Below are 13,313 nucleotides of genomic sequence, written 5' to 3' on the forward strand. Positions count from 1 at the left end.
AAAATAATCACCTTTGCAGCTTGACTTTTGTTGTTACAATGGTGATTTTATACATGTGAGTGGATGAGAAATGGTTTTGTTCATTACAGTACAGCACATATAAAATCTCATACAGAATTTCATGTGAAATACATGAAGCTTAGTGAAATTAAACTGAACAAATCTACTTTGTTAAAGCCTGCTCTTATAAATTGTAAAGCAAGTTAATGGAATGAGCTTTAAAAATGAAGAAATATCTATACACCAGGAATCACAAGTAATTGCCTAATCTCTAATTTTCAGACAAAGATATGATATTCTCCACAAATGAATAAAGTACTAATTATTACTGAAAAAATGTGCACTATATGAGATAAAATTCCATAATTGCATATTGAATACTGTGCAATAAGGGAAATAACTGTAAAGTCCTTAAAATACAAAATAAATTTACAACTTCAAATTAACTTATTTTTGAACAAATGTATTCAAAAACAGAAACCCAAAACACTTTTAGTACTTAAAAGGCACAATCAAAATAATTCATATAAGAATTTCTTTAAAGAGAATTAAATTATTTAGAAGGATTAGTTATCATAGATTTCCATCATTTTGCTTACTACTGGTGCAAAGAACAGAAAAACTAGTCCTAATCTTTTACACACATATCACACCTTCTCAAGTTAAACAGAAAATGTTCATACCTTAAATATTAATGTAAGATGTATTAGAGCCAAATTGAAGTTAAGTGGCATTACCTCTTTTTCCAAATATTTTTTGTAGAAAAGAGAAAGAGATAAAGAAGTAGAAATAATACCATCATCTGACGTTGTTTTAAGATAATTTTAGTGGAACATTTTATATGACAAGGCTTCACTATAGAAAGTGTTATCTCACACTACACGGGAAAATTATAACAAACATGTTACAACTGTATTAGAAAAATTAACATATACATTTATAAAACTCATCAATGATTTTGTAAACTGAGCTACCAATTACATTTTTAGAAAACCACTGAATGAAATATAGCTTGGAATAATATTGCTGCACACAAGTACATATTCCTGAACTTTGTAACTTCAGATAACCAGTAAAATATCTCACTAAATAATGGCAGAAATTTAAGTCTCAAACAGAAAGAATTAATGAAAATACAACACAAAAAGTACAAAGACAAAACAAAGTTGTTATTCAAGCTATTTAATACATAATGGTCTTTTTTCATGTTTTTGGAAGCAATCAATAACAATTAAATATGTTTTTGTAATTTAAGCTCTTTTTTTCAGCAAAATATATTTCCTTTACTTACACCGAATGTTATAGTTGACTATTTTGTACATTTCAGTGTGACTGACACAAAAGTTTGGAGCAGTCACAGAAATTATCAATCAAACAATAATTAAAATTCTGTAATTTCTTCTATTTCATTTTTTTTCTTAATGTACATTATATTAAAATCAAATATACAAACCCCATTTCAAGCTAAAATCTAAACAAAATGTACTTTTGGAAGTGATTTATTCATTATTGCTCAAACGGTAGTGAAGCTGATATTTAATTGAAGCTTCAAGAATGAGCTGCATGGTTTAGTATTCAAGTACCTCTCTTTATAAATACAACACAGGAAAACACTTGGAATCCAAAACTACTTATCATAATCAGTTTCATTCAAATATAACTAACACATTGGCTTCCTATGAGGCAAAGTAGGTAAGCACTGATGCCTAGTCATCCTCATTAAAACTAAAAGATTAAACTTTAAATAATAACTGAATTTATGAACAATTCATATCATCTTAAGTTAAAAGGTTAAGAAAATAATAATAAATTTTGATTTGGAAAGGTGAAAATGTAGTTTTAGGATGGGGGGAAAAATGTTATCCATACTAGTGTAATGAAAATGGGCACACTTAACTTTAAACAACTTAAAGTTTAAAAATTGATTCTATAAACTGTCAGGATTTTAGGTTACAGGTATTCCTACAAAGTAAATCTAAAATTCTTTTAACCATAGATCATGGTTAGTGTCTACCAATATGAAGTACACAATATCTTTGCCTAGAAGTTCCTACCTTCACTGTAATCAAAACTATGTTGATTAAATTTCAGATCATTGTTCGATAGCATCAAGAAACACAAGTTTACAGAGAAAATTAAACCCCATGTTTTACAAGACTGGAACAATGAATTTCTCTGTTACTGTATAAATTTCAATGACATATTAAAATTTAACACATAAATAAAAACAATTAACAATAGAACATTTAAAATCAAACTCAAAGTTAATGCTAATCATCAGTTCCATTACTCTTTCAATTTTAGTTCAAATTTATGAAGTCCACAGTTAAGAAACAAGATGTACTTACCACCACCACCACCATGTTTTGGAAAAGCATACAATGTAAAAGTATCATAATTAAATGAGAGATTTTCTCTTCCAGGAGTTAAATTTCATACTTAATACAGTATTGTCTAATGCCAAAGGTAACTGAGAAAGTGCTCACTATTCATATGACTTAGAAAAGTTTTCTCATTTAATTTGTTGATCTATTTGTAGAGAAACTAATAAGATCAAATTTTTTTAACCAAATTAATTTATGATGGTAATCAAAAATATCTTCCAAGTGAAAATGAAACAACTATATACAAGTACTAAAATTTCACAAAACTCATTCAAAACAGTAAATAAGAATTCCTAAGTTGATATCCCTATCCTAATTTAATCTGAAGATTTGTATTTTAAAATGTATTCTACACCAAATAAATATACTAGCTGAGTAACATTGTTTGTTCTGTGAAAGATCTAAGTTTCTGAAAAATTAACTGAAAAATTCTCACTCTTTTAAAGGCAATTATGGTCACAAGAAAAAATAAAATCATGCATTTGATACAGTTCACCTCAAAGGAATATTTTTTATTTTAGTTGTAATTCTATTATGTTACAAATATTGCCTCAATGATGTACATGGAACAATTTAAAATTCAATGAACTTGGCAACACCTTCAAAGGCAGATAAAACAATTATAAAGAAACATTAAAATTTTCGTATTTACATGTTCAGTTTTCAGAAAATGTATTTCCAATAATACATACCTTTGTTGACACTACTTCTCGATCTACAGGGTTTCCACTCTTTGCCCATCTGAGCACTGAGAATGCTTGCTCCAAACTTTTATATCCCACTCAAATGCCTTTAACAAATTCTACTTTGCAAATTTCTCCATCAACTTCAATGCACCCTCTATCTAGGTATTGTACATATGCACCTCATTCTGATAATGTACTAATTTTTTTTAGACATAAATCAGCTTTTGGTTGGTAGGTAGGGTGGGAGGGTGTTGGGAGAGGTAAGTATTATCAGAAATATATTTTCATTTTAGGAAAATGTTAACATCCAAAATATACTTACCATTTTCTCACACTGTAGCTAGAATACCAAACTAAAAAAGTGGAGGGACTAGTGCAGGCTTGATCCATACAGAAAGTGTCTGAACAGAACAGGAATGTATCAAAATAAAAAAATGGTATAAGAGTAAAGTCCACATTACATATAAATCAGGTATGCTCTTCACCTGGAACTAAGTTCTGAAATCAAAGAGGAATAGAATACGAATAATCATCAGTAAAGATCAGCTCCACAACTTGGGGATGGTATTAAGGGATCATAGCACCTATATTCTACACTGGTGGCTCGGGCTATTGGACAAACAATGCTGTATCTTCCATGAACAACACACTCAACCACCATTAATAAAACAGAAGGACCATCCATTCCCCAACCAAATAGTTTCATGTTAAATCTGAATTTGAATTACAAAATAGGGTCCTGTGGATGGGTGATGCCACTCCAACTGACATCAAGGAAAACATCCATCCAAGAGCCCTAATAGAAAGACCCTCAGCTTCATCCTCTTCTAAAAGAGCAGAGGAACACACTTGAACACTGCAGAGGAAAAGCCCCTGTCTGCCATTCAAGCAACTTAAACTAGAGTTGGTAAGAATTGAGCTCCACTAGCAGAGTCTACAAAAGCAAAATACATTGGGCAATCCTGAGAAACAGTGCTTTGGAAACTGTACAATAAGTGTAAGTTCCATACATTTTTATAAAAGCAAAACAATCTTGATTCAATGATCCTGAAGGTTGGCAAGAACAGGTATAACCCCCTTTAGCTTTACACATGATTGTCCATGAGTGACAATCCATAATAAGGTAATACCATCTAGTAGACACTGATACTGTCTTATGGAACACCCAATTTAAATACCCTGTAACAATTATAACAAAATTGGTTGCTACTGTGGAATTGAAAAGAGAAAGCATACTTTCCTTAACAACACTCACCACAGAGTGGAATACAGTGAAAAATAATGGGATCCTGGATATAAGAGTATATGATTGAGGAAAATATTCAACTCTAGCTAAAGTCTAACAGCTGTAGTCAAAATAACTATAAGGAGGTAATAAAAAACTCTCAGAAAAGGAAACTGCAGACCATCAAAGTAATGTGATTCTAAAGTATTAGGAATAGTTCACATACCAGCCCCATAAAGTCTTCCAAAGGACAATTCAACCAGGTGGCTAATGACATTGAGATATGATGAATCTGATGAGATGTGGCACATATAATTCCTTGACCATAATGATAATCCATTATTGGCTGTGTAAATTAATTTAGGTTAATGAGAGATAAGCCACAGAAAACAGAAGGATTCCAATGACAACAATCACTTCCTAGTACCCCAAAATGAATTAGTAAGGGCCACATGATACTTAACAGTCCTGACAGGACATAACAAATAATCAGGGTAATCATAAAGGTAAGAAATGGCTGGCCTGTCTGCCAGAGTTTGGGAAAAAAAGACCTATTAGAGTAAAGCAGGACAAATCTGGAATGATAAAGAGTCCTATGCACATGACTGCTAATAACTCTAACCAACAATGTTTACAGACCAACTACAACAAAAAATACAATTTAAGAAAAAGGTGGAAAAAAAGAATGAAGCTAAGGGCTCAAAGGAGGATGAGACAATGCAAATTGGTGGAAAGGCATACAGATGTAAACCTGTCCAGTCCCAACTGAGCACATCTACTGCCATTGCTTGAGAACAAAACAACTACAGCTGAAAATTCCAATGAGTGCAGAGGCATCGATTTTTGTTGACCAGAACTGAAAGCAATTCCACTGAAAAACTTAATAATCTATCATCCATTCCATTGAAAAAATCTGAAGGGGTCAAAATAAGTGATCTGCAGTGAAATTCCTTGACAAGAAATCTGAGATACAATGAAATTGTCAGAATATATCATGACAATTTTTCCCCTCAGGAAAGACAGACCAGGAACCATTGCCTCATGCACTGCCAGAAGTTTGTGAACGTTGATACAGAAGGTGGACTCATCTTCTGTCTAAGTACTCGAGAATTACTGACCTTGAAAATAAGCTCATGATCCCTAAAGAGATGCATCTATGAACATATGAATCTTAGAATAAGGTGGTGGAACAGGTACCCCAATAACAGTGTTGCTGTGGTCCAACCACAATTCATAATTGACTACGTTCCTCTTGAATAATGAGACAGGATGACCCAAGGGATAAGAATGCATAATTCATTTGTCATGTTCTCGTTCCAAAGGAATGAGAGGTTTGAGGAATTCCCACATCCACAAAAGAGAGAGAGAACCATCTGAGCAGTAAGAGAAGGAGAATGAAGTAAAATCCTGATGACTCCTTCCATGGCTTGAGGTCTTAGAGACATTGGTTAAATATGAATTGAGTATTGAAAAACACACAAATGGATAATGGATGAAATATTGCCTTGGTGACAAAATAGATTTCTTCAATTTCATAAAGAAGTCCACTTTTTGTGGTTTCTGAAAGGAAAATCTGGGAGTGTTCTTTGGCTAATTCACAAAATAGAGCCAGTTATCCATGTAATAATGTGTGCACATGCCCAAGGAATGCAGGCAATAAGAAAAAACTTGAACAACTTTGTAGAAGACATAAGGTGCTGATCCAAGATCAAAAGGAAGAGCATGGAGTAGCACCTGATTCTTGTGCACAAACTTGAGAAACCTCCAAGAAGATTATGCTATGGGAATATGGAGATAACTGTTGGTAAAGTCAACCCTGGTCATCTGGAGCTCTTGTGCAACATGCTATCGTAGGATGAGAAAAGATTCCATTGTGAAATGAGGAGGATCCCAAAGTTGGTTAAGTCAAGATAGCCTGATGATTAGACACCAATTTCCTGTCTTATTAGGTAGCATGAATAAATGGGAATAAAATCCCAGAAGAATGGGATCAATCCTCCCTACTATATTTTTGATGAAGAAAACTCTTATGGGCTGGAAACGGAGCTTCACTTGCCTTGGACCTGTTAGAGGTGAAAAAGCAACAGGTCAAACAGAAAATGATGGAGATGTCATAAATTGAATGAACAACACCGCAAAGCCAGAACAAAAAGTACCCATGGAATTCTGTTAAAAGAACTCCAGGTGTCTAGGAGGTAATGTAATCACATTCCCAATTACCCTCCCACTCCAGCATAGGCACTGACAAAGAAGATAGTAAACTAACCCATTCTACAAGCCAGAAAACCACCAAAAAATGGATGAAGACAATCTGACTAATGTAGACATGAGTGAAATCCCCAACTAATCCTCAAACTGCTGAGGGGAACATCGATAAACTTCAGACAAAAACTGAATTAAAGATAAATAACTCAAGACAATAATGAGAGTAAGACAAATCTGAGAAAAGTGTGATTTGTTTAACTATATCAAAGTCACCATTTTTAAACCCCTTCTGTACATGTTTAATGAGTTACATCCAAACTTTAACTAAGCCATTTTAATATGAATGTATTTTAATGAAATTACTATTACCAAGTGCACCATAGCTTAAAGTTTTATACTGTCTAACTTTTATTCCTTTATTTTAAAAGATCAGATGCAGGTTTGTTGTCATGTGATCCACTTGTGGTCACAAGTCTAAACTTTGAGCAATTACATATGATACTGCAAGAACAGAATAAAGATTGTCAGCTTAGAAGGTCAAATTAAAATTTCACCTGTTTTTCATTAGTGTCTAGAAAATTTCCAAGAATTCCTCAAAGGAGTTTTTACATTCTAATATTTCTAAGCTCAAGATCAGCCATGCCCACTTACAAAGTCAAAGCTGTGTTTCTAGATTATAGTTTGAAGTTGAATGGCATGCTTAGTACTAATAAAAAGATATTTCCCACGATTCAGTTATAACCTAAAGACAGTTCTACCAGTGTAAGGATTTTTAGCATAAGACAAAAAAGAAGCTTAGTCCATTGTTCTCTTGAGGTGTACCTAAAGTTTAGCAAGTGTTTCTTGCTTTATATGTAGTAGTTTGCTAAATAGTTGGATTACATTTAGGTTTTTACATTTATATTTTGATTAGTTAGGTTTGGTTTGTTTTGAATTTTGCTCAAAGTTACACGAAGGCTATCTACGCTAGCCATCCCTAATTTAGCAGTGTAAGATTATATATAGGGAAGGCAGCTAGTCATCACCAACCACTGCCAATCCTTGGGCTACTCTTTTACCAATGAGTAGTGGGATTGGCCATCAAATTATAATGCCCCCACAGCTGAAAGGGCAAGCATGTTTGGTGTGATGGGGATTCAAACCCATGACCCTCAGATTACGAGTCAAGTGCCTTTACCACCTGGCATGCTGGGCTATATTTTGATTAGTTATGTATTATTTGTGTTTATAAATGCATATTTAAAAAAAAATTATAATTGTGTACATCTTGCTTAGACATTTAGAGGTTAACCTTTGTAGAAAAACAAATTAACTCAATAATTCATACCCATTAGTAAGTTGTTGTTTTTTATTTGTATAAATATACACAAAGAAATAGCTTTAGAAATGCTGAACAGGTATAAAAGATTGGAACAAGCATTCTATGCTTAAATGGCCAATGAGTGGAAACACAGGAGATCAAGAAATAGCAATGATGTCAGCAGATAGTAAACAAGTTTTGAAATACAAATTTTATTTTTAAATCAATGTCACAATATGTATGTGTGGCTGGATTATACTAACAAATAATGGAAACCTTTATCATTAACCCCAAGTCAGACTACAGAAATCAAGAACACTCATTTACTACATCTCAGTTCTTTTTCCTTTATAACTAGGAAAAAAAAATGCAAAAAAACAATCAGTAACATGTTAGAGAGTATGCATATAAATGCTAAAACAGTTTATACAAATATATGCTATGAAATTAATCTCTTTTCATATATTCAGGGTATTTTAATCGAAACAAGTTAATTCATTTATACACACAAAATATTACACATTCTTAATGTTTTACAAACATTTCTGTTACAGGTTCAACGAGCATTATATTCAGGTATAAAATCGCATGTATAATTGGTTCAGAACTTTGGTTGTTATGCAACCAAAGGGAAGAAACCTCTCCTTATACTTTAATACATACTAAATAAACCAAATAAGTTGATTCATAGACGTATTTCGTGTATCAACTTCCATAACACCTAACTCTTCTGGAAAATATTGTAATATGGATGAAAGTACAAATACACATACATCTTAATTAACAACCAGGAAAACTGAAATGCATACCTATTCATTTCTATAAAATCTACATGTCCAGAATTGTTAAGGGTTGACAGTGTAAAAACACAAGCATTGGTAGACACCTGTAAATGTGAACTGAGCTAGGTGTACAAGTATGAAATAACCATTAAAAACATTAAAGAGATCTGCAATAATAGAAGATATACACACACATTACTACCGATCTTTATATGAAGATGTATGTATACACATACTTCCCAACCTCTAGATTTATTCTCATCTATGTACAATGAGATGAGTTGAAATTGCAAACGCTCTCACAAACCTTCAAGATCTAGAGAAAGTGTATCTGCATTTAGTACATATGACCTCAAAAATTAAGAAATCTTCAAAGAATCTTGAAATTTATATATATGTAAATACCCAAAACCTTTAAATAACTCTTGAAGCATTATTTGTGAGAACCCACAACTTTCAAACCACACAAAATAAGATAATATGTATGAAAATGCACACACCCTCTATTTATTTACATTTTGTGTTAAGTATACATTCTTTTAACTATGACACAGCATGTCTGGAGAAATTACCAGTAGTATTGCTTCACTGACTTTTCTTTCTAAACTCACCAACGGTTATGTTGAATACTGATGACAATTAATTCAAGTTCAACATACCACAATGTTAAAACAGTACCTTCTTTTTTTACATTAACAGCTACTTTTGAATTGCTTGAAAATGTTAATAGTACGTAGAACACGAACACAAAGATGTTGACACCATTACTTACTTTAATGATTACTTTTACTCATTTGTTTAATAAAAAGGTGTGAAAGCTTTGTGAGCACCTTCATAGTTACATATGCTTATATATACATTGATATGCACAAATATGCAAGCATACTTAGTTATTTTAATATACAATTATATATATATATATATATACATGTTATGTACAAAATAATAACTATACTACAGTAGTAAAAAACTTTACATCTCTTGCCTGGATGGGAAAATATCTGTTTATGAGTTTTGTAGAAATATATGTCTCAACTGAGGAAACTTTCTAATTTAAAAATATGACAGTTATCCTTGTGTCGAACAATAATCCCACTTCTCAGGAGCAACTCAATGTAAGGAGGCCATAACGATTCATCTTCTGTAACCCATGGATCATGGGGTGTATTTAAGCTCTTGTTGATAAACATCTGTCAAAATACAAAAACTAAGTTGAAGGCTTCTACAGTTTAGTTAAAAACAGTTAGGCTTATGATGAAAGTAAAAAAACAAAACTTATCAGTTTGTTAAAACTAAAATGCTTTGTATGAAAACATTTTTCTGAGAATAAAAAGGAAAAGATAATTTTTCATACTTTATCATGTTCCATTAACACTTTGTTAAAAATAAACTTGATTTTAATATGTAAACATGTAACAATAATAATATTAAATAATTCTAAACAAAACTAAACTAACTTAGTATCTGTGCCACATGCAACAATCAACATTTCTTGATGCTAACATGAGCTTACCAAAGTTTGGAATGTAAATTTCATTGGTATGACTGTCTGATATTAATTCTATTGAAACAAATTTAAAAAATACATTGTTCCTCAACAATCATCATGCTAAGCCTAATGTTATTCATGTTAACTTGCATTAAAATTGCTATTAAAAATACAGACAAAAAGATCAATTTACTGTTCCTTTTGAAATATTTTTTCCCAACAGTTCTCAATACAAAGATATATTTTTGTTTTCCACAACAATTTAGCAAAATAGCAATTATTTAAATTCAACTGTTTTGTCTGCCTATATTTCTAATGTATCCTTCAACTGTGGTTAAACATCTTATATTTTTTAGTTACTTCAGTAGATACCTAAAATTTATTAACCATGCAAGGAGTTTTATATAAACCTCATTTACTGCTGATTGTAATAACATATTATTCAAGTAGTTAGCTTTCAATAGGGCTTAAAGATATCATGAAAAACTGAAACAATACAAACAACTACATTTTAACTGGTTCTCAACTTTAGTATTATACAGTTTCTGCTGAATAACATATGGATATGATTAAACAACTACATTCAAGGACACTAACTTAGATGTAGCCAACAATGGCTTATCTAGTAACTCTTGATGGCTTGAAACACACTTAAAATTAAAACATATCTCAGAACGGCTGGTAGGGATATTCACAATTTTACTGATAAGCAGAGAACAATGTCTCGACCTTCCTAGGTCATCTTCAGGTTAACAAAAAAACTTAATGTAGGAAAGTCAAAACATTGTTATCTGCTTACCAATAAATGTGTTAATACCTATACCAGCCATTCTGAGATACATTATCTAGTAAAACAATTTATAGTTACTATAACCAATTGTTATAACAATAATCTAGTATAGCCTTATCTATTAACATGACATCAGTGTAACCAACAATCTCTTACCTAATACCTGTAAATCAGTGTAGAATATAATTCCTTATTTAGTAACTTGAGATCAGTATAGCTAATAACATTTATTTAACATTTACATCTACATGATATAATGCAACTACTCAGTCAACCTTATGAGTACAAAAATATTGTCGTCAAATATCTATATTAAAACAATAGGATACAACTGTTCAACAATTTCCTTGCAATTTAATGCAATTACTTCCCTCTTCTTTTTTTATTGAATTATCAACTAACACTTATATCTTAATTTTCAATATTTTGAAAAACCCATTGGCATATAGAAAAAGCACATGGATTACTCAATTTTTTTTCCTGTTTTAATAAAAATTCCCATATGTTCATTGAATCTAACTACTAAGATGGCATTTGAATTTGCCAACATAGGGGCTTTACAATCTCCACACACATAATATAAAAACCATGAACAAAGAGAAAGTGAGAGAAGGACTTTTACAATGGAAAAAGTCTTGTTTGCACAATCTAGATTTAAAAACCAATTTAAATTCAACATTAAAGTATTTATGAATAATTCATGCATTTGACATTTTAGAGATAAGATCTGTTTACCAATGTATGGAAGACAAGAGTATATAATGAATCTGAGTACAAGTGGTAGTCTTATTAGATTTGTGAGCTTCTTAGTTACAAAGATATTAGTAGTTTTTCTCATAAATGTTAAGGAAAACCATTATATTTCTGAGTATCTCATATGTACAAAATTTCTGAGTGCAAATTAAGGCACATGGAACACAGGTTGTAAGCTCTATTTAATAAGCATGTTAGAAGATTTCTTTTATATGTGAATGGAAAACAAAATCTGTTGAATCATGTAAAATAAAATGCAGGTTAGTCTTGATAATTCTTACAAATTTGAAATCCTTAACAATGAGCCTTTATCTCTTACATCCAATGACAGGAAAAAAATAACAGATACCTGAGAGAGCTTAAAAAACAAAAATATATCTTAAAATGTTGTTGCCTCATTGCATTCAACAGGTCCCCACCCTGGTATTTCACAGAGTCTCCCTAAAATTCATAAAGCAGGCACCCCTCTCACCAGTTCTTTCCATTGATATCCTGTAACTTTTTCCCTCTAATTGTGGAAATTCTAAACCCAAGTGTTTTGAAACTTAAAACAAACTTATTAAATAATACATGGTTTTGGCTTTAAAAAAAATCATAGAACCTAAGTTTTTCTATCATTTTATATTTTGAAATTATTAAAATTAAAAAGCATCAGATATACCTCATTACATTTTACAATTTAAATTTATGTACCACTGATGAGAAAGTTCCATATTCTATATACCAAGTCAGTATTAAGATTGATTGATATTCAAAAAACATACTTCTGAAATTTTATTTGGTTGACTGCAGTAGTCACTATCCTGACTATGAATACTAAAAAAAACAGCAAAAACGTACAAAGATTAATCACACAGCATTTCAAACTGGCATCATCATAATCTTTGTCAAGCTACAATACTTTTTACCAACAATTTCTTAGTCAAGGTAAACTGATATCTAACCAAGTTTTTTTTTTAAGTAATTCTGTTTACTTATATGCATTGGTTGAATATAAACTTTACAATTACATAAGATAAATACAGATTTGAATCACTGAAATAATTTGTCATTGACTACCGTACTTGCTACATCTAACTAAGCTGACCTGATGTTTTGTGATAGAAACAAATTTCCAAAGCTATCAAATAAATACAATTTAAACTCGGAACATTTTGAAGAATGTATAACACATCATGAAGGTATAAAAATCTCCTGATCTGTGCTTTATTCCTACGTCTCCTAAACTTCCAATCAGATCTTTTTATTCATCTTTGCATTTATGTATTCTCAAGATGGCTGGTATGAGTATTAGCATTTTAATTAAAATAAAGTATACAACAACATTTCGACCTTCTTAGATTATCTTCAGGTTAACAAAAAGTTCGCAACTACCATTGCCAAGCATGTCTTAGGGACGAGATATTAAACAGGTACAGGATTGTAGGGGGTGTTGCAGTTAGATGTTGGGTTATTAATTAGTATAGTTATAAAGGTGTTTCTTTATATTGGTTTAATTTGGTTTTTGTTGTTGTATAAGTAGGGCTTCTTAGATTTTGCATTTGTTTCTATTTAACTATCAGATTTACTGGCCCTGTAAATGTGGGCCAGGGGCCAGAGGGTTCACTAGTTGCTGAAATAAGAGTTGAATTATTATTTTTTACATAAGCTTTGAAAATTGAAATGCAAGTGTACCCTCAACACCTAGAAAGAGCTCACA

At 31.5% G+C, this 13,313-nt stretch overlaps 1 protein-coding gene across 1 annotated transcript in view; it reads right to left on the reverse strand.

The window, feature by feature from the left end:
• Positions 1–1,926: 1,926 nt before the first annotated feature.
• Positions 1,927–13,313, reverse strand: part of LOC143247368 (centromere protein K-like) — a 67,211-nt gene continuing 55,824 nt past the window's right edge. The window contains exon 9 of the mRNA XM_076495338.1: positions 1,927–9,772. Coding sequence (XP_076351453.1) covers positions 9,614–9,772 — 159 coding nt within the window. The 3' untranslated portion in view covers positions 1,927–9,613. The remainder of the gene's footprint in view (positions 9,773–13,313) is intronic.

Source organism: Tachypleus tridentatus, chromosome 3, assembly GCF_004210375.1.
Source record: "Tachypleus tridentatus isolate NWPU-2018 chromosome 3, ASM421037v1, whole genome shotgun sequence".
Taxonomy (NCBI): domain Eukaryota; kingdom Metazoa; phylum Arthropoda; class Merostomata; order Xiphosura; family Limulidae; genus Tachypleus; species Tachypleus tridentatus.